This window comes from Manis pentadactyla, chromosome 5 (assembly GCF_030020395.1).
Source record: "Manis pentadactyla isolate mManPen7 chromosome 5, mManPen7.hap1, whole genome shotgun sequence".
NCBI classification, from domain to species: Eukaryota; Metazoa; Chordata; class Mammalia; order Pholidota; family Manidae; genus Manis; species Manis pentadactyla.
Genome location: NC_080023.1, coordinates 11,214,822 through 11,239,798, shown reverse-complemented (window position 1 = coordinate 11,239,798; position 24,977 = coordinate 11,214,822). Strand labels below are relative to the sequence as shown.

Here is a 24,977-nt window from a genome sequence, read left to right as displayed (position 1 = left end):
TTCAAGAAAGAGAGTCTGACTTAACAGGAAGAAGATTTTCCATCAATTTAATGCTAAAATGTGCAAGGGGCTGATGTAGTATTTCAGAACACTGTCTCTGGAATAATTCCATTTAGGGTCTATGTCCTTTTGAGAAAAAAAACAAGTTTACAGTGGAACATTTTATTTTCTTTTGACAGTCCCAGTGTACTCTGACCTAGTTAATACTTGGAGGTCTTAACAAATAAATCAGGCTGATATGAATTAACCAGAGCCCTGCCAGACTGAGTTGTTATGTCTCATGTGCAGATGCGAATGACTTTTAGATAGTCGTAGATTCTGTATTTGTGAATTCGGCTGTTCACTGAAGTTTGTTTGCAGCCCCCAAGTCAACACTCAAGGTTCCTTCACGGTCATTTGTGGATACGAACAGAGAAGCAAAAAGTGTGACTTGCCTGACATGCGTGTTCCCAGGTGAGGTCCCTGCCTGCCTTTTCTAGCTCTCACACCCTGAACAAGAATCCTTCTTGCAGTCTTTTCAGTGCCATGGTTTTTTCATTTTTGGTTTTTGTTGTTAGTTTTGCTGTTTAAAATGACCCCCAAGCCTAGACATGCTTGTGTAGTGTTCCTGAGTACAGGAAGGCTGATGTGCCTTTTGGAGAGAACAGATAAGTTTCATGCAGGTGTGAGTTACGGAGCTGTTGGCCATACATTCAATGTTCATGAATCAATGAAGTGCATTAAAAATGCCTTCAGACAGACAATGTAAAACCAGGTCTTCTACTGATTAGTTGCCAAAAATGTGACCAGAGGTTTGCAGGCTCCTAAGCCTGTGTTTTCCCTAGGATCAATGGTTTAGTATTTATGAATTCAGTCTTTGGAATGACTTTAAATAGAACATAGCTACTGTGAATAGCAAGAACTGTCTGTAAGTGTTTTAAACAGACTGGTGGATTACTTTTGCCCTTTAGAACCCAGCTCTCAAATGCCTGGTCCCTTGCTCTGATCCCAAAGCCCTCATTATATAGAGGATGGCTGGCTGTCCAAGCAGAGGTCCCTGGAGGCCTTTTCTGTGGGACAGGCCATTGCTATTACCTCTGCCAGGCCCCTGACGGAGGAGACCAAACCAAGCACATCAGGGGGCTGCAGACTACAGAGCCCAGCCCATGTCTAACTACATTGATCTGTTCTGTGTTCAGTCATTTAACTGTTATACATCCTCTAATAGCCAAGGCCTCTCTCATATTTTAACCCCCTTCTCACAGAACACAGTTTTGAGTAGAATAAAAACCATTCTGAATGATTGAGGCACAAGAGGCAGAACTTTAATGAGCCTAAAAAAAAAATCTGTGACCATTTATTGAACCTTATGGGGGACTGAGAACTGGGTGAAGGGCTTCAGTAGAAGCTGTTGTGCCAACAACCCACACCCCGTACCTTTCTGCAGACCAGTAACTAAAGGGTGAATGTCTAGCTTCTATCACCTGTTCTAGGCTCCTTATTGGGGGCCCCTGATCTCAGCTAAGCTCCACCACTTCTCTCTGCATTGTCTTCAGAATCCACATTTCTTTGATGAGAGAAGTTGCTTCAGAGAAGGTATGGAATTTGTTTAAACACACACAACTAGCAAGTGGCAGAACTGGGGTTCAAGCATAGCAATTTGCAAGCTAGTAGTCCTTGTTTGCAAACTGGCAGCCAGATTTGATCCACTACTTTGTTTGGGGTTTAACTAATGACCTGAATTAGTTGCTCTTATTTAAGAATTGGAAGATAAAGTGAGTGGGTCTGGATGGAGTAACTGGTGTCCTCTTTGGGTGGGGCACATAGGCTGCAGTTTCTCAGGTCTTCACCTAGCCATCTGCATCCGTTTGCATCTCCTGCCCAGCCCTGCAGGCATGGACTTAGGACCCTGCTCAGCTCTGTGTCAGCTCCTTACTTTGAGTATATGATGCTGCCATCTATATTATTTCTTCTGATCCTCATGTCTTTATTACTATGCTGCAGCTGAATGAATTTGCCCAGGGTCACATGGCTATGTGAACTGAGAGTGAATCCTAGTTCTCCAGCCCCTCTTCCCATACAGTCTTCTTGAATTTTTACAACCTGTAAATAGCACAGATCCATTTCCCCCCAAAAAGCAGGGCCTAGCTAGGATATTCCTAATGCATTAATTTCTGGAGGTGCACTGATGAAAGCAAGAATCTAGCTGTGTGGCGGTGCAGCATGTACGTACATGAGCAAGGGTGGGGAAGGCAACAATGTTTCTACGGAAAATCATTCTTCAACTATTAACAAAGTTAAGTGAGCCTTCACATTCTAGCATTTCTGCTCTGGGGCCCATAATGTAAATTTGTGCCCCAACAGCGATGCAGAAAATTATTTGAAAGGCAAAGATGATTTTCCTCTAGTGGCTTTCCCCTTCATCATGCCTCCTGCTTCCTAAGGTCAACATGCGTGTAGTGTGGGCCTCCTCCTGCAGGTGTTCTCTGCTGGAAGAGTTCCTGGAATTCACTCACTGTCGGGGTGACATTCCCACATCAAAGGCTGCAGGACTTCACTCAGTCAATAAGAGTCCTTCAGGCAGAGCACAAACGGCCTGAAGATGTCGGTCTCATCTCAGCAGGACACAGCACAGCCCCAGGGGCATGCGGGGCCCTGGAGCAGCCGTGGCCTTCAGCACATCATGGGATTCCTCTGAGGCAAGTCCCCATCTGGCTGCCCACCTTCGAGGCTCTCTCCCACACGGTGCCTGGCCAGCACAATCCTCCTAAAACTCTGCTTCTCATGTGTGTCCTTCACTCAGAAGCCTCTGATGGGTTCCCAGTTCCTTGAATATGAAGTAAAAATTATCTCTCCTGTATTCTGAGCCCTTCATGGTTTGAGCTCTTATCCAACATTGATCCAATTCCTTTCCTTCCAGAACACTTTTCTCTGACCAAACAGGGCTGCTTGGCCTTCAAGGTGGGCTGCATATGCGCATCTCTTTCCCCTGTTCTCTGCTGGCTATGTGGGTCCTCTCCTTCCTTCCAGACTATGTCCTTCTCTCCTTTAAAATTTGAGGCTTCTGGGCCTCGTTTTTCCTAGTTGGAAAGTGGGTTTTGATGAGGATTAGGCACATCCAGCCAGCCGTCCACAAAGCAGCTGTGGGGGAGGAGGAGACCGCGGCGCTTCTTCACAGAGATCCGTGAACACTGGAATGTACCTTGAAGCTCTAGACACGGAAAACATCAGCTCCTACCTTCTAAGGATTAGAATGGGTACAGAGCCTCCAGATTCATTGTGTGATATGTTTCTTTTTTGTTATCTTCTAAGAGTCGTTCATTCATTGATTCAAACACATTTTGGACAAATAATCTCAATCTCATACTCTAACTCCTATCTTGCCCATGCATGTGCCATGTTGTCCAGCTCCTTTCATTCTTGGTAAATGGAAAGAGTGCCAATCTCCATGGGTCACTGGATGGGCTGAATGAGGGTGTCTGTCCAGCACCTGGTCAGGATGTAAGGTTCATGGCACACACCCAGTGGGGCTCTCAGCAAATGCCCTCCCTGTCCTTTCTTCTGATGATTCTTCTAATCATTTAGGGACATTACAGACAGAAACCTTATCTGCATCACCACAGGCTTCCCTGACTGACTTGGTCTGCGACACAGGCTCCCTGGACTGATTTGAGGTGGTTGTATTTTATGGGTATATCCCATGATTTCTTTTAAATTTTATTAGACTAACTTTTGAAGAAAATCTGAAAATAAGAGCCAAAAGAAAAATGCTCAGCCAATCCTCCCTTTTATGGGCATGTTGGCAATCTGTCTGTCCAAACTAAACAGTCTGTTATGGTCTTACCCAACTTGATTCTCCAAGAATCTAAAACTTGTCCTGGGGTGACCTTGCTGGCCAATTTCTTTTAAAATACACTATTAAAATAAAAAAGCAACACAGAATGTCACTGGCTTTTTCATGTGCACATTGCATCAGCAATTTCCAGACTGTTTGGGAGGGAAAGCAATGCTTTGCTTACTCCCCATCTGAGGGCCAGGGGTAACTAACAATAGTATCTACAGATGGCGGCCCAAATGGAAAAAATCTTCTTGACACAGATCATGCCACTATTTAAACCTAATATTATATTTTTATTAGGTTTAATTTTCCTCTAAGCTAACATTCCAGGAATCAAAGTAGTCCTCTGGACCATATATTGATGGATGTGCTAGGAGGGAAATATTGCTTGCAAATAGATCCTAATCAGCTTTCAGGGGTAATCAAGGAATGTGGAGATTCGGTAAGAGAAGATGGCCAAACGAGCTGGCATTGTTGGTGATCTGGCAGGCAGAAGTCAGCAAGGACTATGTGCGCAGGGAAGGAGGAAGGAGTGGGCAGATGGCGAAGAGGGGTGGTGCTGAGAGTGACTGTTCCCCTCTAAACCCCGCACGCTTGAGCATTCTGCTCAGGACGCTGCGTTTTCCAGTTAGCATCAGTTGTGGGCAGTCTCCATTCCAGATGCTTCCACACTACTTCCTGGGCATCTGGGTCAGTGATAACAAAGACCTCATGCCCACCCCTCTCTAAAATGCCTTGGTCCTTACTTAAGCCCTTCTGCAACCTGAAGTAGGAGCTGCAGCCTCTGAGGCAGTTTTACCTTTTCATTCACTTCATTCAGAGGCCCTACCCTACAGCTGGGCATTGCCTTTCAGGGTATAATTTTTGTCGTTTTGCAGGTTTTGATGGAAGCATGCAGCTCTCCAAGGGTTGAATGTGTGCTTTATCTGAAGGCACAAGGTCAGGGTGAAAAGATCCAGGTTTGAATCCCGGTTTTGTCACTTTACTGACTGGGCAAACTTCTCTGAACCTCATTTCCTCGTCTGCAACATTTCCTGATCTGTGAAACAGGACGCAGCTGCTCTGCAAGATTTTATATGAATTAAAGAGGTAATCAAGTGACATATTTGACACACAGCAGAACATTTAACAAATGGCCATTAAAATGAGCTCAATGGTGGGGTGTAAAGCAGAGAGGATATTTGGTCAAGATCCTGGGATAAATCTGAAATCAGTAAGATGAAATCTACTGGGTCCATGCAAACATTTTTCCACTATTTTCTTGTAGGTGTACGAGATGCGGTAGACTCATCTTTGGCACAAATATGTGTAGGTCTGCCATATTCTAAAAATAAATCATTTTGCTTTTACAAACTCCTCAAGCTATCTTCCTCACTCTTCCTTTCCGGGTTGCACCACATTTGTTGACTGAGCCACATGTGCTGTAGACAGCTCCTGACCACCCACTCTTCCTTTCGTAGCCTGATTTCTGTTTCCCCAGCTCTCCTGAAAGGTTGCTCTAGGGTCTAGAATGTTCTCAGCATGCTCACACTGTGCACAGAGCACACAGCCTCATCAGCTCTACAGCTTTCCACCCCACCGGCCAGTGCTCTCTCTAATGCAGCAGATTTCAACCTTGCTGCACATTAGAATCACCTGGTGGACCTTAAAAGATTATTTATGCCTGGATCCCACTACCAGGGATTCTAATGTAATGGCCTGGGGTGCCGCCTGAACTTTGGGGTTTTTCAAAGCTCCCTCATGGATTATTAAGGTGCAGCTAACCATGAGAACCGTACCTAAGATGCCCTCTCTCCTTTATGTATATACCTCAAGGTTCTGTTTTATCCCACTTGCCAAACAGTTTTTCTAAATCTATTTTCGGGTCTTACTCAAATCCTATTTGGAATGTGGTTTTGTGTAGTAAAGGATGCAAGGGTTGTGGTTAAGGCACTGTGTAGTTGGAGTCGTTGGTATAGAAACCTGCATTTCTTGGTTAATCAGATGTTTTTTGAATTCAGGTTCAAGGTACAGCTGGATGGCTATAGGGAAAGAGGGAAGGAAGAAAGGAAGGAAAGAAGTAAGGAAGGAAAATCTTAAATTTCATAATCCAAACAATTTAATAATCTGTATGCCTAATGCTTTCTCTTTCATTGCATTTTAACGGAGTCCCAGGAATATTAATCTTAGCTATGATTGATTGAGCACCATGTTATATCCTCAGAGCATCCTCCATGAGTGGATACTATTGTCTTCCTTTCTTTACAGCAAGGAAATGGAGATGGGAAGTTAATTGCCCAAGGACAGAAGCCGAGAAAATGACAGAGCTGTGATTTTAACTCGGTCAAATCCTCTCTGGATTAGAATCCTCAGTAATTGATGCTGAATCTCGGAGAATTGCTTCAGGAGTCCCACCTGAGGGAAGCAGTCAATTACCTGAAATCAGTTTCATCTCCTCCAGCGGTGCCCCTTCCCCAGGCATGACCCTGCGATCCTTCTTTATGTGCTTTGGTTTTAATACTTCTCATCTCTGGTCACCCACGCGACCTCTAGCTCCGCTTGACCACAGCCCCGTCGACATGTAGAGGCTAATGTAACAGTGATCGTCTTCGTTGTGCTGACCAGTTAGCGGCTGGGAGTGTTAGCCTGGGAGCATGGCTGGCTCAATCACAACACAGAAAGTTTGTGATGATGGTCAGATTTTCTATGTGCAGGAGAAAGTTTTGGAAATAAAGGACCAAGTTTTCATTGAGAGGATGTTGCCAAAGACAGAGATACTGGTTTCTCTGCAGGCTTCAGGGGGACAGCAATGATGACAGGAAAGAGGAAAGGGCACCATGTAAGGGAAGATGAAGAAAATGAATATTGTTAGAGGAAAGTAGAAAATAATTCTTCAAATCCTTCCTTCTTTCCCCCTTTATCTGATCCTTTTCTCCCATAAACCGCGCAGCTGTCCCTGGAAACTGCATCTGGTGAGCTTTCTCATTAACCAGGGGTTGCAAGTTCACTTTAGCAGCATCCTAGCTACAATTTTGACTACCAACTGCCTGCATTAGAAGATTCGCATTCTTCACCACAAACAGCTTTCTAATAGGATTTCAGTGAGACAATGGTACAGTGCAGCACTGGCTGGCCAGTGAGAGAGCAAGGGATGCTGGAAGAAAGCAGAGATGTGGGGGAGGCATCTGTGCCAAGGCTGGACCCGGCTCAGGGCGAAAGAAAGGGAATTCATTTCCCCTCCGTCCCGTGGCCTTCGCCCTGAGCACGGCGGGAGCACCCTGGTCACGTTAAGCCTGCAGTCTCTGGGTTTGACTGTCAGGAAATGAAATCTCATGCTCAATCACAGTAATCCAATTGGTCCTTGTGGTTCACATATTTTGTTCCTCCTCTGTCTTGTGGCTTTGATTTTCTATTTCTACTTACATTGCTTTATTTTGCACATTTCTTTGAACTTGCCTGGAATCCTGTGAGGACAGGGCATGCTGACATTTATGGGGTTTCCACTGTGTACTAGGCACTGTGCTAGGCACTCCGGTTATCTGAGGTCATTTATATGGGTGGGAAGCATGAGTATAAAGAAAGAAGGAATTTAGACTTCAGGGAGAGATGTGGAGAAGGGGGGCATGGAGAAAATGAAGAGAGAGGACAGGACTTTGGAGAAGGTGACAGTTGGAACAAAAGTGAAGGGCAAGACAAGCAGAGGGAGAGAGAAATAGGAAACCATGAGAGAAGGGGCTCCGGAGAGTGCAGGATGATAGAAGAACATGGCACAGATGGGGCAGAAAGGGGGATGGCCGAGTGATATGGGCCGGCGGGAGGAGGACTGAGGGCGAGGCATGGACAGAGGCAGGAGAGGCTTCTCCGTGGACCGGACAGGCTGTTATGGTCCCAATGGGTCCCTCCCATTCATGTGCTGAAGCCTTAACCCTCAGTGTGACTGTGTTTGGAGATAAGATCTTTAAGGGGTAACTAAGGTGAAATGAGGGCATAAGGGTGGGACCCTAATCCAACAGGACTGATGTCCTTATAAGAAGAGGAACGCATACCAGACATCTCTCTCTCTGCCATGTGAGGACGCAGTGAGAAGGCGGCTGGCTGTCTGCACGCCAGGAAGAGGGTTTTCACCAGAAACTAACCCTGCTGGCACCTTGATCATGGACCTCCAGCCCCCAGAACTGTGAGAAAACAAATTTCTGCTGTTTAAGCCCCCAGTTGGTGGCATTATTCCATTATAGCCGCCTGAGTGGACTAATACAAGGGGTGTGGAGATTCAAAGTTACCAAGAGAGACCAGCAGAATCATCATTCACTCCAGCGTGGTCACCTCTAGGGGAATGGGTGGTAACAATGCATTTTAAATTCCCTCCTCCAATCCAAGGGCCAGAAAGACACCAGCTCTGTTGGCAAGGGGATTTTATATTCATGTACCCATGTGTCACTACTGACTGATGGTGAGGCGTTGGGTTTCATTTGTAAAATAGAGATAACACAGTACCAACTTCATAGGGTGCTGAGTGGATTAAGTAAGGGTTTATGTGCATGTGGAGGGTGTAGACTCTGCTCAGTGTCAGTGTTAGGAGTGTGGTGTGTGCATGTTTCTGCAGGACATTTTTTTGAAGGGTAAAGGCTCGTGAGATTTCTCACATAGCAAGAAATGGGAACTCTTTTTACATCTGTAGGTCATATTGGGTTAAGCCATATGAAATTGCCATTTCTTTTTTTTTTTCTTTTCTTCTTTTTTTAATAGTGATCTACATTATTAGATGCTCACCTAAAAAAGTAGCATAGTTACTGTCAACATAGACACGTTATAGAACTATTGTCAATATTCTCTATGCTCTACTTTCAGTCCCATGACTAATTTATATATGATTGAGATATTATACCATTTTACCGCCTCACCTATTTTATGTACCCACCCCAACCCCTCCCTCATGGAAACCACCAGTCACTTCTCAGTGTCTATGAGTATATGAAAATTGCCATTTCTATTGGTGAAAAACAGATTAAGTGTTTTAAGAAGAGGAACATTTCACATAAATTCCAGATATGTGGATTTTCTTGAACAATCTGAAGACCTGGACCTCTTGGGCCACAATGCCCCATGGGTACACCTGCTGTAGTGGGTTCTAGGTCTTTAGGGTCATTCGTCCACCACAGGATTATTCATTCCTGTGCATTTCCTGCTTGGTCCCATAGATTTAAGGTTGTGGCCCTTGACTCAGTGTATTGCCTAGGGCTATTTAATGTGTTGCTGGTAACATATCTCTGAGAAACGGGTATATTTTCTTCTGCAGGAAAGACCACTAGGACGGCAATGTAGAATTGTGTGAGCAAATGGCAAACATCACAAATAACCCCAAACCAAATATCTGAGGCTTTGAACAATCAGAAGAAGCCAGGGAGAGCCAGGCTGGATTTTGTTTGTCGCTCTTCTTTGGCAATATCTTGCAGACATTTTCTTCTTGGCTGAAAATCTTTCCCTTGACACATTTCACGTGCAAGTGTGTTCGCTGAGTACCTGGTGTGCATTCATTTCTCTTGCTTGTACTTTCGTTTTCATTCCCTACTAGATGTCAATTTGTCCAGTGAAAAGAAAGTCCATGAAATAGGCTGAGGGAGAGAGTAGCAGGCCAGCCAAAAATATCAGACTTTTAACAATAAGTAATGTTTTATTTCACCTTCTAGCTTCCATACTATACTTTTTCTTATATATTATCTCATTTAAGACTTCCAATGGGTCCAGTGGGTTAGGCGTATGGAATTCCCACTTTCAATGCTGAGCAAACAGAGGCTCATAGTGTTCCAATAACTTGCTCACATCGCACAACCAGGAAGGCTTAGGGGTGAACTGGCACACAAAGGGATCCTAATTCCAGAGTCTTCATTCTTTTTAGTTAACTCTGAAGAATAGTAGCACCATACATGGGTGATAATAGATTCTGCTACAACTAGGTTTAAAAAATAATCTTAGGTGGTCTTTTCATGAGATGGACTTACTAGCAAAAATATTAAAAAATTTAGTATTAAGGAAAATAGCGTATTTAAATCAGAGTGAGTTCTAATTCCTTTGTACTCTGGACTGTCAGACAACATCCAGAGCAGTGCTTAGAGTAGCTCTGGGAACTATCTGATTCTCCTTTAGGTATCACTAATGAAGCTCTATGTTCTTTCTACTAAGCTTAGATTGGGTTTGGATTCTTTCTCAATATAGGGCTGCAGGCAGCCTCTGTCTATTCTAGGAAATTGTACAGAGTTAGCACTAGATGTAAAATCACCGGGAAGCTGATGTTCAGGTCTGGATAGCTGTTTCAAGAGGGGTACACCCAGTGAACCACATGGCATTCAGGGGAAAGTCCTTCCTGTAAATGCAGGGGGACCCAGAAGAGGGTAGAAGGCAGATGGTAGCACATTCAAGTATTTAAAATGAGAGAAGGGGTAGACTTCTTGCTACTTTAAAAAACAGAACAAAGACTAATTGAGAGATACCAAAAAGGCACTAATCTGGCATAATAAAGGAGAACTTTCTGCAGACTAGGCATGTTTTAATGGGAGGGACTGCTTATTGAAAGGGAGCTTTTTGCTGCTGCTGGCACCAAAGGTGAAGGTGAGATCTGTGGTGCACATAAATTCTTAAAATCTGTTTGGATTCCATTCTATCTCAGCCTCAGGGACAAACAGGAGGGTGATCAACAATTTCTGTGGTATTTTAAGGGCTTGGAACATAAATTGTCTTCAAGAACTGAGAGTTTTCATTAAGTCTCCAGAACACATTAGAATCATATAAAACTACCATTTTGGGGTAGGTGAGAAAATGGTTGAAGGTCAGCAGTTTATATATATATATGTTTATATATATATATATATATATATGTTTATATATATATATATATTTATGTATATATTATTAAGGTATCATTGATATACCATCTTATGAAGGTTTCACATGAGCAACACTGTGGTTACTACATTCACCCATATTATCAAGTCTCCCCCCTACACCCCATTGCAGTCGCTGTCCATCAGTGTAGAAGGATGCTATAGAGTCATTATTTATCTTCTCTGTGCTATACTAAAAGGTCAGCAGTTTTATATGGTTCAACATAATTCAAACAAAGGCAAAGGAATAGACTCAACTCTTTAGACCTATGTGACAGAGAAAAGGATGCCCTAGACACCATGACGAGCCCATGGTGTGAAGGTGTTGGACTGTCCTGGGGTGAATTGTGTTCTCCGAATTTGTATATTGAAGTGCCTCAGAATCTGACTGCATTTGGAGACAAGGACTTGAAGGGGATAAATAAGTTAAAACGAAGCACTGATGGGGGGCTCTAATCCAATATGACTGGGGCCCTTATAAGAAGAGGACATTTGGACACAGAAGGAGATACCAGGGGTGCTCTGCACAGAGGAAAGACCGCGTGAGAACAGTGCAAGCCAAGGAGGGAGGTCTGAGAGGAAACCCGCCCTGCTGAGCCCTGGGCCTTGGACTTCTGGCCTCCCAAACTGTGAGGATAGTAATTTGCTATTTAAGCCGCCCAGTCTGTGATATTTGGTATATGTGGCTACATGGGAATATGGAGGAGAGCCGTAGAGATGAGGGTAGACAAGGAGGGTAATCAAGAGACAGATGTTCGAAGGCCCCCTAAGACCATGCCAAGGAGTATGGTCTTTACTGTGAAGGAAAAGAGGAGCTGCTGACGATCCAAGGATCTGAAACAAACACCTGTGATAAAATGCGTTGGTAATTCTGATGAATTCGAACAACCCCTGAACTCAGATTCCACTGATGGCCGAATTTAATTTTGGAGTGGAATGTGATAAAAATCACTTCATGAAACATCTTCTCTAAAAAAGATGAATGGTACAAGAAAGAAACTGGAACAAGTCACGTACCATTTTAAGAGAATAAGCTGCTTTGGGGATGTCAGCGATTGGCAAGGCGCCAACTGATGTCTTGATGACAGCTCTTAGATGTTAGAGTGCACCTGCTAGGACGTGTCTTAAGGCAAGTATGCAAGCTGTGGCTTTCTGGTATTGGTAGATGAGAAGGCCTTAACACTGCCAATATTTAATATTTTCTGTAATTAGCCTTTCATGAATTAGGACTAACTCTCTCCCCTGGCCATGGAGACAGAGACAGACAAGCACACACTGGAGTTTAAGCTCTTTTCCAGCTTGCAGCCTTGGAAAAGTCATTTTACCTTGTTCTTGTTTTTCAAAGGGAGTTAAATCTCCCTCCCTGCTGCCTTGTAGATGAATGATGAGATGAGGTAAGTCATCACTATGTTCATGGTGAAAACAATCTCCATTAAAAAAAAATTTTAATTAGAAATGGAAATGGACAGTCCACACAAGAGCAGCTCTCTGGACTGCTAGATAGAAAATAAGTAATCCTTTCCAGGGGTCCACGTGGCAGTGAGGAAAAGGTGTGGGGTTTGGAGATAGGCATAACTTAAACGTTTAAATACCCTCTCCATCTCTTAGTGCTTGTGGAACCTTAGGAAAGCTATTCACTACTCCTCATTTGAAGAATGGGGATAGAGAGACAGTATATGTAAAGTTTTGGCTTAATGGTAGGTGCTTAATAACAAGGCTCTGAGAAGATGATTGTAATGATACCTCCTCTGGTGGCAAGTTGAGCAACTTCAGAGGAGCCGTTTCATCAGTTATTGGGGCACATATTTCCCTCCAATTACTGAGTACATATTGGGTGTGTGACAGAATAATTTTTTGTGTTCTCTGTTCCCAACTTATGTGTCCTTGTTTCAAGATTGTGCAGAGCAAGAAGCAGAAGTTTCTTGAAAATAACATTTCTTTCTCTCTTTTCTGTAAATCCAGGTCCATGAGTATGTGCTGAGAGTGGGGAATGAGGACCTTTCATGGGAGAGTTCCCCAGACCTGGAGATGCATGGCAGGGGTTGGGGGGTCGGAGAGACGTGGAAATGTTCACTCTGTGTGGCCAGACCTTCTAGGGCTGCCTAGGATTGCTCAGACACCAGCTCCCTGGCCTGGACATTGATCCCAGTTCCCAGAAAGGGTTTGAAAGCAGAATCCACAGGTATCAAAGGGACAAGCAATTTATCAGAGCAGGCGTAATTGGTGTGAATGAAGACCACCTCCCAAGTACTGGAGGTCATGAGGGTAGGGGCCTGATAATTTCTGAAACTGAAGTTTCTGCTGTCATGGTCTCTTGGAGTCAGAGTCAAATTTAACTAAAGAAAAAGATATGTCATATTTCTTGCAGACCTATGTTTGTAGATTGATCAGACCTGCTAAAGTTGGAAGGCACTGGAGAGTCTGAAGATGAATTATTTCCGACTCTCTAGTAACTTTCCACCTCTTTGGGAGCTAGACACTTACACGATAACTATCATTCTACACGTAACTATCATTCAGAGTGCGACAAGATCCTGATGTGGTATGAACTGTAGTAAGACTTCTCAGTCATAAAAGGTAGACAGATGAATTTTGCACAAGGCAGACATCCAGGATGACGGATAGAAATTTCTTCTGAAGGAATATATTAAAATACACCCTACCCTCATCACTGCATGCCAATACCACTATTACTTCAAGCTTCATAGCTATAAACTCATAAAACTTTTGTAGACCTAAAGTTCTTTTGGAAATACATGTCTGCCTGATGTAAAGGAGAAGTCTGGAAACACGACTGAGTAGGGAACTGTATAGGTAATGAATTCCATAAACGTGCTTAGAGTTGTATCTTCACGGAGTTTGAGAGCTGAGAAGGCCCTCAGAGCTCAGCTATCCCCTCCTGTCCCTTCCATTCCCCACGCCCTCCCATTCTGCAGGGTTGATGGTCAAGGCCTTGGCTTAGCACGTTTAGGTAACTGGACCCAGCGTGCATCTCCACCCCTTAACTGTTGTGTGGGAAACTGCAGTTCTTACCTCTTACCTGGACAAATATCAATTCCTAATTGGAGGTTTAGTATCTGCCCTTCCTGTACACTGATTAATCATCTTAGATCATTGTTCTAATGAACTGCCAGGGAGTTACTTTCTTGTTTTCAAACTTTTAGTGATTACTCCATTAAAACAATATGGTTTAGCATTCAAGGTTTTCTATGATCTGATTCCAACCGAGTCTCTTCTCTCTCTCTCTCTCTCTCTCTCTCTCTCTCTCTCTTCCTTTTCTTTTCCAACCAAGTTTTAGCACTCATTTCCCTTTGCTCTCTGTGCATGCACTTTGTCCTGCCAGCGTGGCTTTCTTGCTGCTCCCAGCACTGTCCTCCTTCAAGCTTTTGCTAGTATTCTTCTCACTGCCTAGAATGCCCCTTCCACCAATCCTTACCCATCCTGCAAGGTCAAATTACATGCTATGTCCTCTGAGGAGTCTTCCCTGGCTGGACGGATCCAGAGCATCAGGTGAGTCTGATACTGCACTGCCCCTTACTGCCTGGAAGACTTCAGGCAGGTCACTGAATTTCTCTAGGGCTCAGTTTTCTCATCTGTGAAATGGGCAATTCAACACCCACCTTGGAGCTTTCAAAGTACACGTGGGTCAGTCATATTGTAAAGTACTTAGCACAGTTCTTTGTACAAAGTAAATGTGAAGGACTCTTACATATTACTATGATTATTCCCCAGACCTGTAGCCTCTTTTGTCTGAAATTCCATTCACTTTGAGACTCTTATAGATTTCCTTGTCAACCTAATTTTGCATTTTAGGTATTAGAATGCATGTCTCATTTTCCCCATCTGACTGATAAATAGTGTTTTATTCTAGCTTGTAACCTTTGTGTTGCTTTCTATTCACAGACCTTCCAGCCATAGGTATAGGCTGGCATTTTAGGTGTGAAATTACTGTCAAGAATTGGCTTTGCTGTTACTTTTCTCTTCCTTCTAAAAGTGAAAGACAGTTTTTTTCAAAAGTCAATTTCCTTAGATAGGAGAATCTCAGTTGTCCTCTGTCCCAAGAGAATCTCAAAATATGTAAGACAAGGCATGAAATGTCTGGTGGAGATTGATAAATTTCAATTAAGTCTTGGAAAACTTCATGCATTTGAAGGCCTTGTGGCTTTAACTCACTAGGCCAACTAAAAACCTCAGTATTTTCTAGCATGCATTCCACATTCCATGATTTGTGTGATACTCCTTGGGAAAAAATGGTTTCCTGTTCTAACGAGTTTCGAAAACATTAGATTCTAATGACCCACTCACAGAGAGACAGAGGACATATTAAGAAACTGAAATGTGTGAAAACTCCTACAGTGAAGGAACCAGCATTTAGTGGTTCTAAGAATAGCTAAACTTCATTGAGCTCTTACATGGCAGACCCTTGGATGTTAGGCTTTTTACATGAATTCTCTGATTTAATCCTCAAAGTGCCCCTCTGAGAATGGATATAATTATCATCTTCATTTAACCAATGAAGAAACTGATGCTGGAATGTGTCCATGTTAGCAGGGCAGTTAAGGTGTAGAGATGGGATTTGGAGTCAATGTCTGTGACCCTGGAACCTGAGTTCTGACCCACTGTGGTGCAACTTTCCACATTTCCAAATTTGCCTGCCCAGGAAATACTTTAGGTTCTCCTCTTATTAATAGCCCATGAAGCTGGTATTCCTTAGGATGCACTTTGGGAAAGAGAGCCTCCCCCCCCCACCCCAGGCGACCTGGCTCACAGGAGCAGCCGCAATCAGTCCTCACACCTCTGCACCTCTGCTCACAGACCTCTGGCTGGCTGCTCTTGCCTCTCGTATGTCTCTTGTGATATTTTACTTCTCCTCCAAGGTCTACTTCAAATGCAACTTTATGAGAAGCTGTCTTTGATTTCAGCAGGCTGATTTGCAAAGCCCCTCTGTGATTCCCATATACTTTCTCCACTGTTGTTAATATTTAGTGTCTCTGTCAAGGGCCATGTGCAAAGGGTCTTGGGAAAGTTTCTGGCACAGAGTGGACCCTCAATTAAAGTCGAGGGTGGTTGTAGGAAAGCCTCCCCCGCCACTTTCCCTACTATTCTATGAGGACAGCTGTCTGCTGCTTCACCCCAGATACGTCTGGCCTTGAGAAACCTGAAAACACAGCGTGTTGTACCCGTGAGTAAGGAGCTAGACAGGGGCCTTGAAGGCCAGACACCTGGCCATGAACGCCACACGCATGCGCGTCTTCAATGTTTATGCAACCATGAATTAGCACTGTAGCAGTATAACAAGTAAGGCTTTATGCAGAATAAAGCGGCCTCCCTCGAGCGCCCTCCGTGACGACTCCCGCTGCCTTCCGTGCCCTTCGCGTTGCCCCCAAACCTCAAGAGCAGCCCCAGGACCCTGACAGTGGTGTCACTTCCTTAGCCCCTCTGGGGTTGATTCCCCGTCCTGGGGCTTTGGAGGTCCTGGTTCACAATCTTGGGGTGCAGTGTAGCTGTCAGCGGGGCTAAGTCTGGCTCAGGCTCTTCAGGTGCCCGCGGCTCGGTCCGCAGCCCCTGGCAGCTCAGTAGTTAACACGCGCCTCCTGCCGTCCTTCGCAGATGCTGCCTCCCTCCCGCCTCTCTGAGGTAAGGAGGGGCGCTGAGGTCACATGGGGCCTCTCATCAGTGTCCTTTCTGGGACAACCCTGACCTGTCCTTTCCAGGGCGCTGTCCAGGTTTCATTACAAAGCCCCCAGTGGCTGCGCCTCCGATGAGTCAGCTGGCTTGGGGCTTCATTAGCAGCTCTAATTGCCTCTTTGTTTTTGTCCTCTCTGGGGCCTTCTCAGGACCCAGAGGTGGGGCCTGGTGGGTCTGGCTTCCAGAAATGCCGCCAGCCGCCATGGGAGCCGGCGGTGGAAGGCCACGCTCCCCACCAGCAGTCACGTCATGCCACACCGCGCATTCTGGGCCGCACCCGTCCCCGGGGTGCACTCAGGCGCCGTGCCACCGCCAGCCATCGCAGCTCTCCCGCTGCCTGCAGTGAGGTCATGGGGTGGGGACCTGGAGACCCCCTCCAAACTGGGGGCGGGCTTCCCCAACTGGCCCGGGCCGGAGATGGCCGAGAGTTCGAGAAGGAGGAAATGGTAAAAATCTTGTGTGTGCAAACCAGCTCTGTCTCTCTTGATGGTCTATGGCCGGGCTGCATCGAAGTGGAGGGAGGCAGGGAGAGCAGAGAAGGTACTGGAAGAAGGACAAGGAATTGCACCAGCAGGCAGGTCCCTCACTTCCTCCGCTAACAACAGGCATGCAGAGACGAGCCAGCAGTTTCTCTTGACCACCTTGCAGCGAGCTGACTGAGCAGTCTTACCGCTTTTCTGTAACAATGTCTTTCCTCTGACTTTAATTTCTTTCCTTTCACGGAGACCACAAAAGGCACAGGAAGCCACTATAATCCACTTCATATAATTAGAATTTGACACAGAAGGTAAATAAACCCAGAAATAGAGCAACAGCTAGTACGGCAAGGCAGGTACAATCCTTCTCAACCCAAGCACGGCTTCTCACACTTGCATCAGGGCCTACCGGGCATATTTGCTGGTGTTTCTGTGCGTGTGGTTTTGCGAACTGGGGTCGCCTAGCTGTCCCAAACCACTCAAGCTCGGTCAGACCCACGGGGATTCTTAACCCCTGTCTGCGAGAACGTGTGTGTAGAGGAATGAATGTGGGATTCTGCTAAAATCGCAGTCTGCTGAAAGAATTTGCAGATCTCTGCAGAGATCTAGTTTTTTTGCACCTGGAATTCTGCCTTGGAAAGATGGGAACACTGATAACAGATTTCTCAGGGAAATAGAAACAACACATCATACATTTATGTGCCCTTCCACCTAAAACCACAAGATAAGTCTCCTATGACCAATGCATAGAAAAACAAGGAATATGTTAACCTTTCTGCTCCCTATCTATTCCTGAGGCACAATCAAGAAGGTAAAGCTACCCTGCTCAGAAAATAGTATTGTCAGTCAACAGCGACATGAATTAACAATCTTTGAGTTGAACTCCCCCACTTCCCGCCCCAGGACATATTCACTGTAACATCCTCTTGGGGAAAGTCGATTGATTTATTTAACTTTTAAAAACATATTCTGCAAAACAAATTTAAAAGAAGTCATAGTAACTGCATTTAAGAGAACTGTAGGAATGATATTAAACTCTTCCATGGGAAAGATCTCTGAGTTAATAGAAAGATCATAGCTCCGGAAGATGAGTTGCATATAACAGGATAAGAAAACATAGATCCTCTGATCTTGGTAAATAAATTAGCTCGTCACCACTCTAGCAAATGCCAGGCGCATCAGACTGGAGATTTTGAAGACCCACACACATTTTCTGAGAGACATGACATTTTTCACATAGTCAAAGATATTTCACAGCGGTTTGCATGTCCGGCAGACAAGAAAGTAGGAGAAAACACTGCTGAGGTTTCCAAACCTCTGATTTATCATTTGTTGACATTTCTACAAGTACCCCATTTCTTTACAAGTAGCTGTCTTAAGTTCTTCCAGTAAGTATTTTTGACGAAGGCCAAACAGGAGGGAAGAAAGAGAAAAACTGCAGTGAAAATGGTTGCTTACCTTTTCTAGGCATTGCTGATATCAAACTTTCCCCCAAAACAGGAGACTTTCTTGCTTTGGTTGTTCCATGAATTTAGAAACCATTAAAAAATATAAAGCAGAAATACGTGTTTATTATTCAAAGCGGCTTCAAAACAGTACAAAAAATAACTTGATGAAAAATAAAGTGCCCGTCTGAGCATGAGAATGTGTTTGAAGCTTGGAGCTCATGCTGTTGTACGAAGTTTTGCAACTGTCTTTCTCAGTTTAAACAACCTCCCGCTCCTCCCAGGCACTTGCCAACTTCTGTAATTTAAAGCAACTGCGATCCTTCCCATAATACTCACATTTCAAAGAGCTTAATATATACTCTCGTTAGGAATGAGTAGGAGTGGGTGATGGTCTTCTGCAAATCCTGGACTGAGGCAAATGGGGAGCAAAGGTTTCAGGTATCTCAAGTTCTACGGCTCTTTCGTTTAGTGCTCTGCTCACTGTGTTACTTCAACTTGCTTTGCCTTTTCAAGGGATGCCTGACACCAAAGGGTGTCACTTAGCTCACACAAGAAAGCATCTAGAAAAGTGTATATCCCAACTTATTGGTGAAATTGTGTTTAAACAGTACTTTTGCTAACACAACTATTTCCACGCAACTCTTCCCTAACTTATGTGTTTGAAAATGTAAAATTAGTGTACATTACATTTTCATAAAAGGGGAAATACCTAAAGTGATGTTATTTGCATTGGTCTTATTTTGACCTTCATTCTATATGTGAATCATAAACCCTAGGAAGGATACTTGTGTTTGCAGTCTGTCCGTGTAGCTGACATTTCATCTGCCACTGATGTCAATTTTACTCTATCACCTTTCCTAATTGATATTAATCTCTCTCTTACACACACCACACACACACATACACACACACACACACCACTCGAGCATTCATGAATTCAAATTGCAGCCAGCTTATAGTGTGGTCAGCTGAAAAAGGTGATTCTAAAAATATTTACAGCATATCTTAAAGCAGGTCTTGTTCAGCACTGGATAAACAATACGTGCTCAATAAATACTCACTGAATAAATAGTGTTTTGTATAGGTTCATACCAATCAGCAGTTTTGACAATTTGGTTTACATATATATATTGCCATTAGGAAAGGTTAATATGTCCAAATGTTTGTACAGAGAGTAAACGTAGGACAATGTGTCCTTGCCAGATTTAATGAATGGTTATGATATAATAAAATCCCTTAAATGACTATAGAAAACATTTGTTAAATAAATAAACCATTTGGTGGAGAATAGAAATGTTGACACAGGCACAATCTATTAAATATGCCTACCATGTAAACTCATGCAAACAAGTTTAAGGACTAAAAGTTCACTCATTATTTGAAGGACTATAGATTATTTTTCACTGTATTTTCTGAGTCACCTAAAGTAACTATTATGCTATGGATGGGGGATAATACCTATGATTGAAATAGGGCAAAGGAAAAAAGGATCTAAAAATTACAGGGAAATGGTCAGGTTTCAGATTTTCTTTGCTATGTAAGCAGGGGAAAAGGTGGAGTCTATTTTTGCTCTGGCTTCTATGAGGAGACTCTAGAGAGCGTCCCAGACCCAGGTCTACCACATTCTGATTATGTTACCTCAGTGCTGAGTTAATATTTTACAGCACTTGTTTCCTTAACTGTGAAGGATTAAGTACACATATGTTAAAACAACTGATATGTGTATATACACATAATACTGCCTTCATTCAACAAATATTAATTAAGTGCCTTGCTGTGTATCAGGTACCTAACAAAGCTTTTTCATGAGTCACTGATTTATAATGGCTGTTAGCTTTACTTCTCCCAAGGATAGGAAGCTGGTAACGGACATGGGTTGTTGCTCTAACAAAAACCTTACTTTGGTGGCATTGGCTTAATTGTCAGGAGGTATGTGGCAAGGAAACTGACACTAGAGGCTGGAAAGGCAGAGTGCCATGTTTTGCAGGGGCAAAGCACTTGGTGACTGTCACCAGCAACAACTTGGAAGGCCCTATGTGCCAAGTAGCCTCATAGCTCTGGGAGAAGAGGAAGGGGCAAAACCTTAGCTGTGCATGTTGGCTAGTACTGACTGCATTTGACAAGGTGTTTCAAGAATGAGATGAACCCAGGAAATAAATGACTAAATTACAAATAGAAATAAAGGGGATTGGAGAGAGAGTGCACTTTTTGGCTTGTAGAAGCCTACCAATTTTTTTAGAACTTTTTATTGCAAAAATAACGATAAACCTGTACTTTAAAACATCTTTCAAGGCTGGAAACAACTTCTTCCACTAGCAGGAGGCGAACTGTTAGCTTCCTGGAGGGCTGACTCCCCAGAGATAGGGAAGGGGAGCCTCTCAGAAGGAAGAGCTCATGGCTATAAAGAACAATGGACAGCGGAGTTCCCCCAGAGAGCAGAGCTGGGCCATACCCAGAAACAACTCCAGCCACAGGCAGAGGGCTTTTATTCTGTCTGCCTGGCAGGACATGGCATCAATGGCTGTTTTGTGTGTGTGTGTGTGTGTGTGTGTGTGTGTGTGTGAGAGAGAGAGAGAGAGAGAGAGAGAGAGAGAGAGAGAGAGAGAGAGAGAGAGAGAGAGAGAGAGTCCTTTTGGTTTATATGTCACGTTCCTTTCAATTCATAGGTCACTGGAGGCAGAGACGGCTCATCCAGGCTTAGAGCTTCACATCCAAGCTCCACACAACTCAGAGGTCCTGGACTTAGATGCAGGGACCAGATGGAATTTGAGGTTGTTTCCTTTAGAGACAGAAAAGTGTGTTCTGTGTTTGGAAAGAGGGAAAGAAATAGATACTTGGTGACTGAAGGGTGAGCTATGACTGATACTTCTAGTGTTTAGTGATGCTTACATGTTCCTCCCCATCTCCTAGCCTCCCTTGTAGTTCAGTTGGCCACATAACTGATTTCTGTGTGACGTGGCATGAGCAGAAGGAAGGTAGGGATACTTCTGGGCTGGAGTAGTCAGGACATGCCGTACCTATTCCACACCTCGTCTGTCCATGTGGCAGGGATTCAGAGGTGCTGCCTCTGTGTAGTAGACTCTGAGGTGCTGGAGCTCTGTAACAGAGGGAACTTTCCTGAGGCACCTCTTAAAAAATGCTGCCCAGGAGAACTGTCTGACCAACATGAGATGTTATTGAATAATACACAAAATTATGTTGTGTTTCACCACTGAGTTTTGAGGTTTATGTCAGAGTTAGCTAGTGTCCATTACTACAGATGGCTTCCTTGAAAGATTCTTGGAAGATTAAATGAGGTAATATGTGTAAAGAATTCAGAACAGAGCCTGATATAATAATAAGTGCTCAACGAATGATAGTTATTTTTATACTAACCATAAATTCCCATTTTACTGTTCTTGTAAACCAATCTAGATAAATGCCAGTTGGAAATGCTTCTATAAATTTAATGTTTATAAATTCTGTGCTGAGGGGCTAAGTAAATTTGAAACCATTGAAAGATTAGTGACAGAAATAGATGTTGAAAATGAAGTTTATTCCCCATCTTTAAAAATATATGCATATATTAAGAAAATTGTCCAGTGGGTTGCTGTCAGATTTCACAAACAACCTTCAAGTCAGGGGGTAAAAAAAGTTATAAACTCCAAGTTTTAAGTTAAATACTTTTCTTAGCATTTGCTGGTATAAATTCTACTTGCCCAAATATTTGTTTTAGTGTGTGTACAGAACAAAGCCATCATCCTGACATTGACTGTTCCAGGCTGCTCCTCAGAAGTGGGATAACTATCTCATTATTGCTAGGTGAGAGCTGCTATTTCTAAAAATGTCCTCTACTCAGGTCATATATCTTTCCTTTGGCTTTGAACTGCTCTAAAAAGAGGAACAAAAGGCCCTTATTCATACATTCTGTTTCTACCTCAGGCATTTTGAACACTTCCCACTAGGAATTCTACAACCTTTAAAAAAGGGTCAGATCTTTTTCTACCATTTAAGACAACAGAGACAATAATTCCAAACATTTGTTGAGCATTGACTATGTACTAGGCACTGTTTTATGTGTCTGTAAATGTTTGACTCATTTTATCCTTTCAACAATCCTATGAAGTAGGTACAAATATTATCTTCATTTCACAGAAAGTGCAGAGAGTTTAAGCAACTAGCTCAAGGCCACACAGCCCATAAGTAGCAAAGCTGGGATTTGAACCTAGATTGTCTGGTTCTAGTTCCTGAACTCTTAAATGCTGATTAAAATGCATTCTCCATGCCAAATGAAGAGCATATGCTTACTACGTATTTTCCTTAGCATGCATTGCATTTGAGATGAGCACATATTACTTCTGAAAGGCACTCTAGATTCCAAGAGGCAGCAGGTTGTTATTATTGGAAAACATGCAGTTCCCTATCTGCATGTAATTATACAGTTTGAATATTTTTCATATATTAAGCTTTGTGCTCTTATACTTGACTTTATTTCTTCTTTGCCTGTATGTAGCAGCCAAGTTTCAATTTATATCCTAAAACTCAGGTGGTTTCATCTGGATTTTATAATAAAGTGTTTGCTGAGTACTACCAAACGTGCAAAGACATTGAAGAAGAGGCCAAAGGAGAAATGAAGCTTGTTGGAAAATTTCATCTTCTTCTTGGAAGATGTTATTAAAGTTTGGAGATTAGAGATCAAGTGACATATTGAGGCTGGTAGGAAATAATCCAGTCCCAACTACAAGGAGGCCACTCAGGAGGTACTGAGCCTCCTCCAAACTGTCAGGCGGTAGACAGATGCCTCCTGTGTGCTCATCACTATTATAGTGAGGACACAGAAGGGGCAGGAGCTATTTCTTTGAGTTTGCAAAGAGCTCACCTTTCATGGATCACCTTTCAAGGATTTGGGTCATGGTGAACTAATATGAAAGCCCTTTTAACTTTCTTGGCGGTTTAAGATGGTAGATCGACTTACTGCACGTAGCCAAAAGGAGAAAAGGATATGGTCTCTGTATAGACCAGAGGGCCACAGATTTGGAAGAAGGCTCAAGAGTGTCCTAATTCACTCTCTGTCTCTGTCTGTGATTCATCTGCAGTGCCTTGGCAGTCAACTACTCCCCTCCTGCTTGGCAGCCCCCAGGGAAAGGGGCCATGACTTCACAAGGCAAAGAAGAGTTCTGTGAGTAACAGTGAATATTCCTGCTCCATTTCCTGCACAGAAAAGCCTTCTAATATCCAAAGATAACTCTCAGGCTTCCTCTTCTCACCCAACTTCATCTCCCTTTTTCCAAGTTCAATGATTCTGTCTCTTTCAAACTGTTCTTCATGCAACATGATTTCAATTAGGTCGTCCACTTGGTTGCTTGCCCTTCAGTGAACCAATATCCAATTAATGGCTAAATGACTCATGAGCACTGTGGTAAGGTTAACAAGAAATCAACAGAGTTACAGCCTCAACTCTTGCCGTGGGCCTTGAGAAATCACTTTCCCACCCTGGCCTCTGTCTGTATGACCCACCTACATCACAGCATCTTGAGGTGCCCCACTCAGCCCTCGGTTCTCTTTCTTCTGCAGGATCTTCCGTCATAGGTTGGTCATGCACTATGTAGAATCTGTAGAACCAGTCCAACTTTTCCCCAGTGTCCTTCTTGTTTTCCGAATGCTTGCTGGATCTTACTTCCTGGTTTAATATCTTTAAACAAAACTATTTGCCCTCAAACTCATTCCTCTTAAGTTGCCTAAATATGTCTTTAATACTACAATTCTGTCAGGTTCTCAGGATTTTGAATACATGTCATTGCTTTTACTCTCTCTCTACTTCCCCAAAATATTCTGTCATAAAACCTTGATTGTCCTTTCTTTCATGATGTCTCTAAAATCTGGCATCCTCAGGCACTCATCTAAGACAACATATTTATCCCGGTGTTTCCCTGGAGTGTTGTCTGTGGAATCATGTTCTGAAATGTCCCATGGAAAGAGACATAATAGTAAAATAAGTTTGGGTGATATTATTTTTATATGGGAATCTCCCTCTTAGTCTTCTCAGACTGCCATAATATAAAACCATAAACTTAGCATCTTAAAGAGCAGACATTCATTTTCTCACAGTTCTGGAGGCTGGAAATCCAAGATCAGAGCACTAGCATGGCTGGGTTTGGTGAGAGACCTCTTCCTGTCTTGTAGAAGGTACCTTCTCACTGTGGCAGGGAGAGAGCGCTCTGCTGTCTCTTCCTTTTCCTATTGGGCAGTAATGATACCCTACCCTAGTGACCTCTAACCCTCATTATCTTCGGAAGGTCTCATCTCCAAATATCATCACACTGAGTGTTAGGATTTCAACGTATGAATTTAGGGGAACACAGATCAACCCATAATGCTTTGACCCAGGTCCACTGAAATCCATGTTGTTCTTGTATGCAGAACACATTCCATCCCAACAGCTCCAAAAGTGTTAGCTCATTCTAGCATCAACTCTAAAGTCTGAAATTCAAATCTTAATTTAAACATCACATAAATCTGTGGATGAGACTCGAAGTATGATTCATCCTGAGGCAAATTCCTCTCAAGCTGTGAAACTGTGGAACCAGATAAGTATGTGCTTCCAAAACACAATGGTGAGGCAGACATAGGATACACATTCTCATTCTAGAAGGAAGAAATAGGAGAGAAGGAAGGGGTGATGGGTGCCAAGAAAGTCCAAAACTGCACGAAG

General features: G+C 43.4%; 1 protein-coding gene across 2 annotated transcripts in view; it reads right to left on the bottom strand.

The window, feature by feature from the left end:
- The window catches only part of C1QTNF7 (C1q and TNF related 7), a 101,880-nt gene extending 83,117 nt beyond the window's left edge, over positions 1 to 18,763 (bottom strand). Inside the window, exon 1 of one of the 2 annotated variants that reach the window (XM_036921091.2) lies at positions 18,623 to 18,763. Coding sequence is in view for 1 of the 2 variants with exons in the window: in XM_036921088.2 (XP_036776983.2) it covers positions 18,297 to 18,309 (13 nt within the window). In the remaining variant the exon portion in view is untranslated. The other variant, XM_036921088.2, reaches the window with a different exon arrangement.
- Positions 18,764 to 24,977: the final 6,214 nt, after the last annotated feature.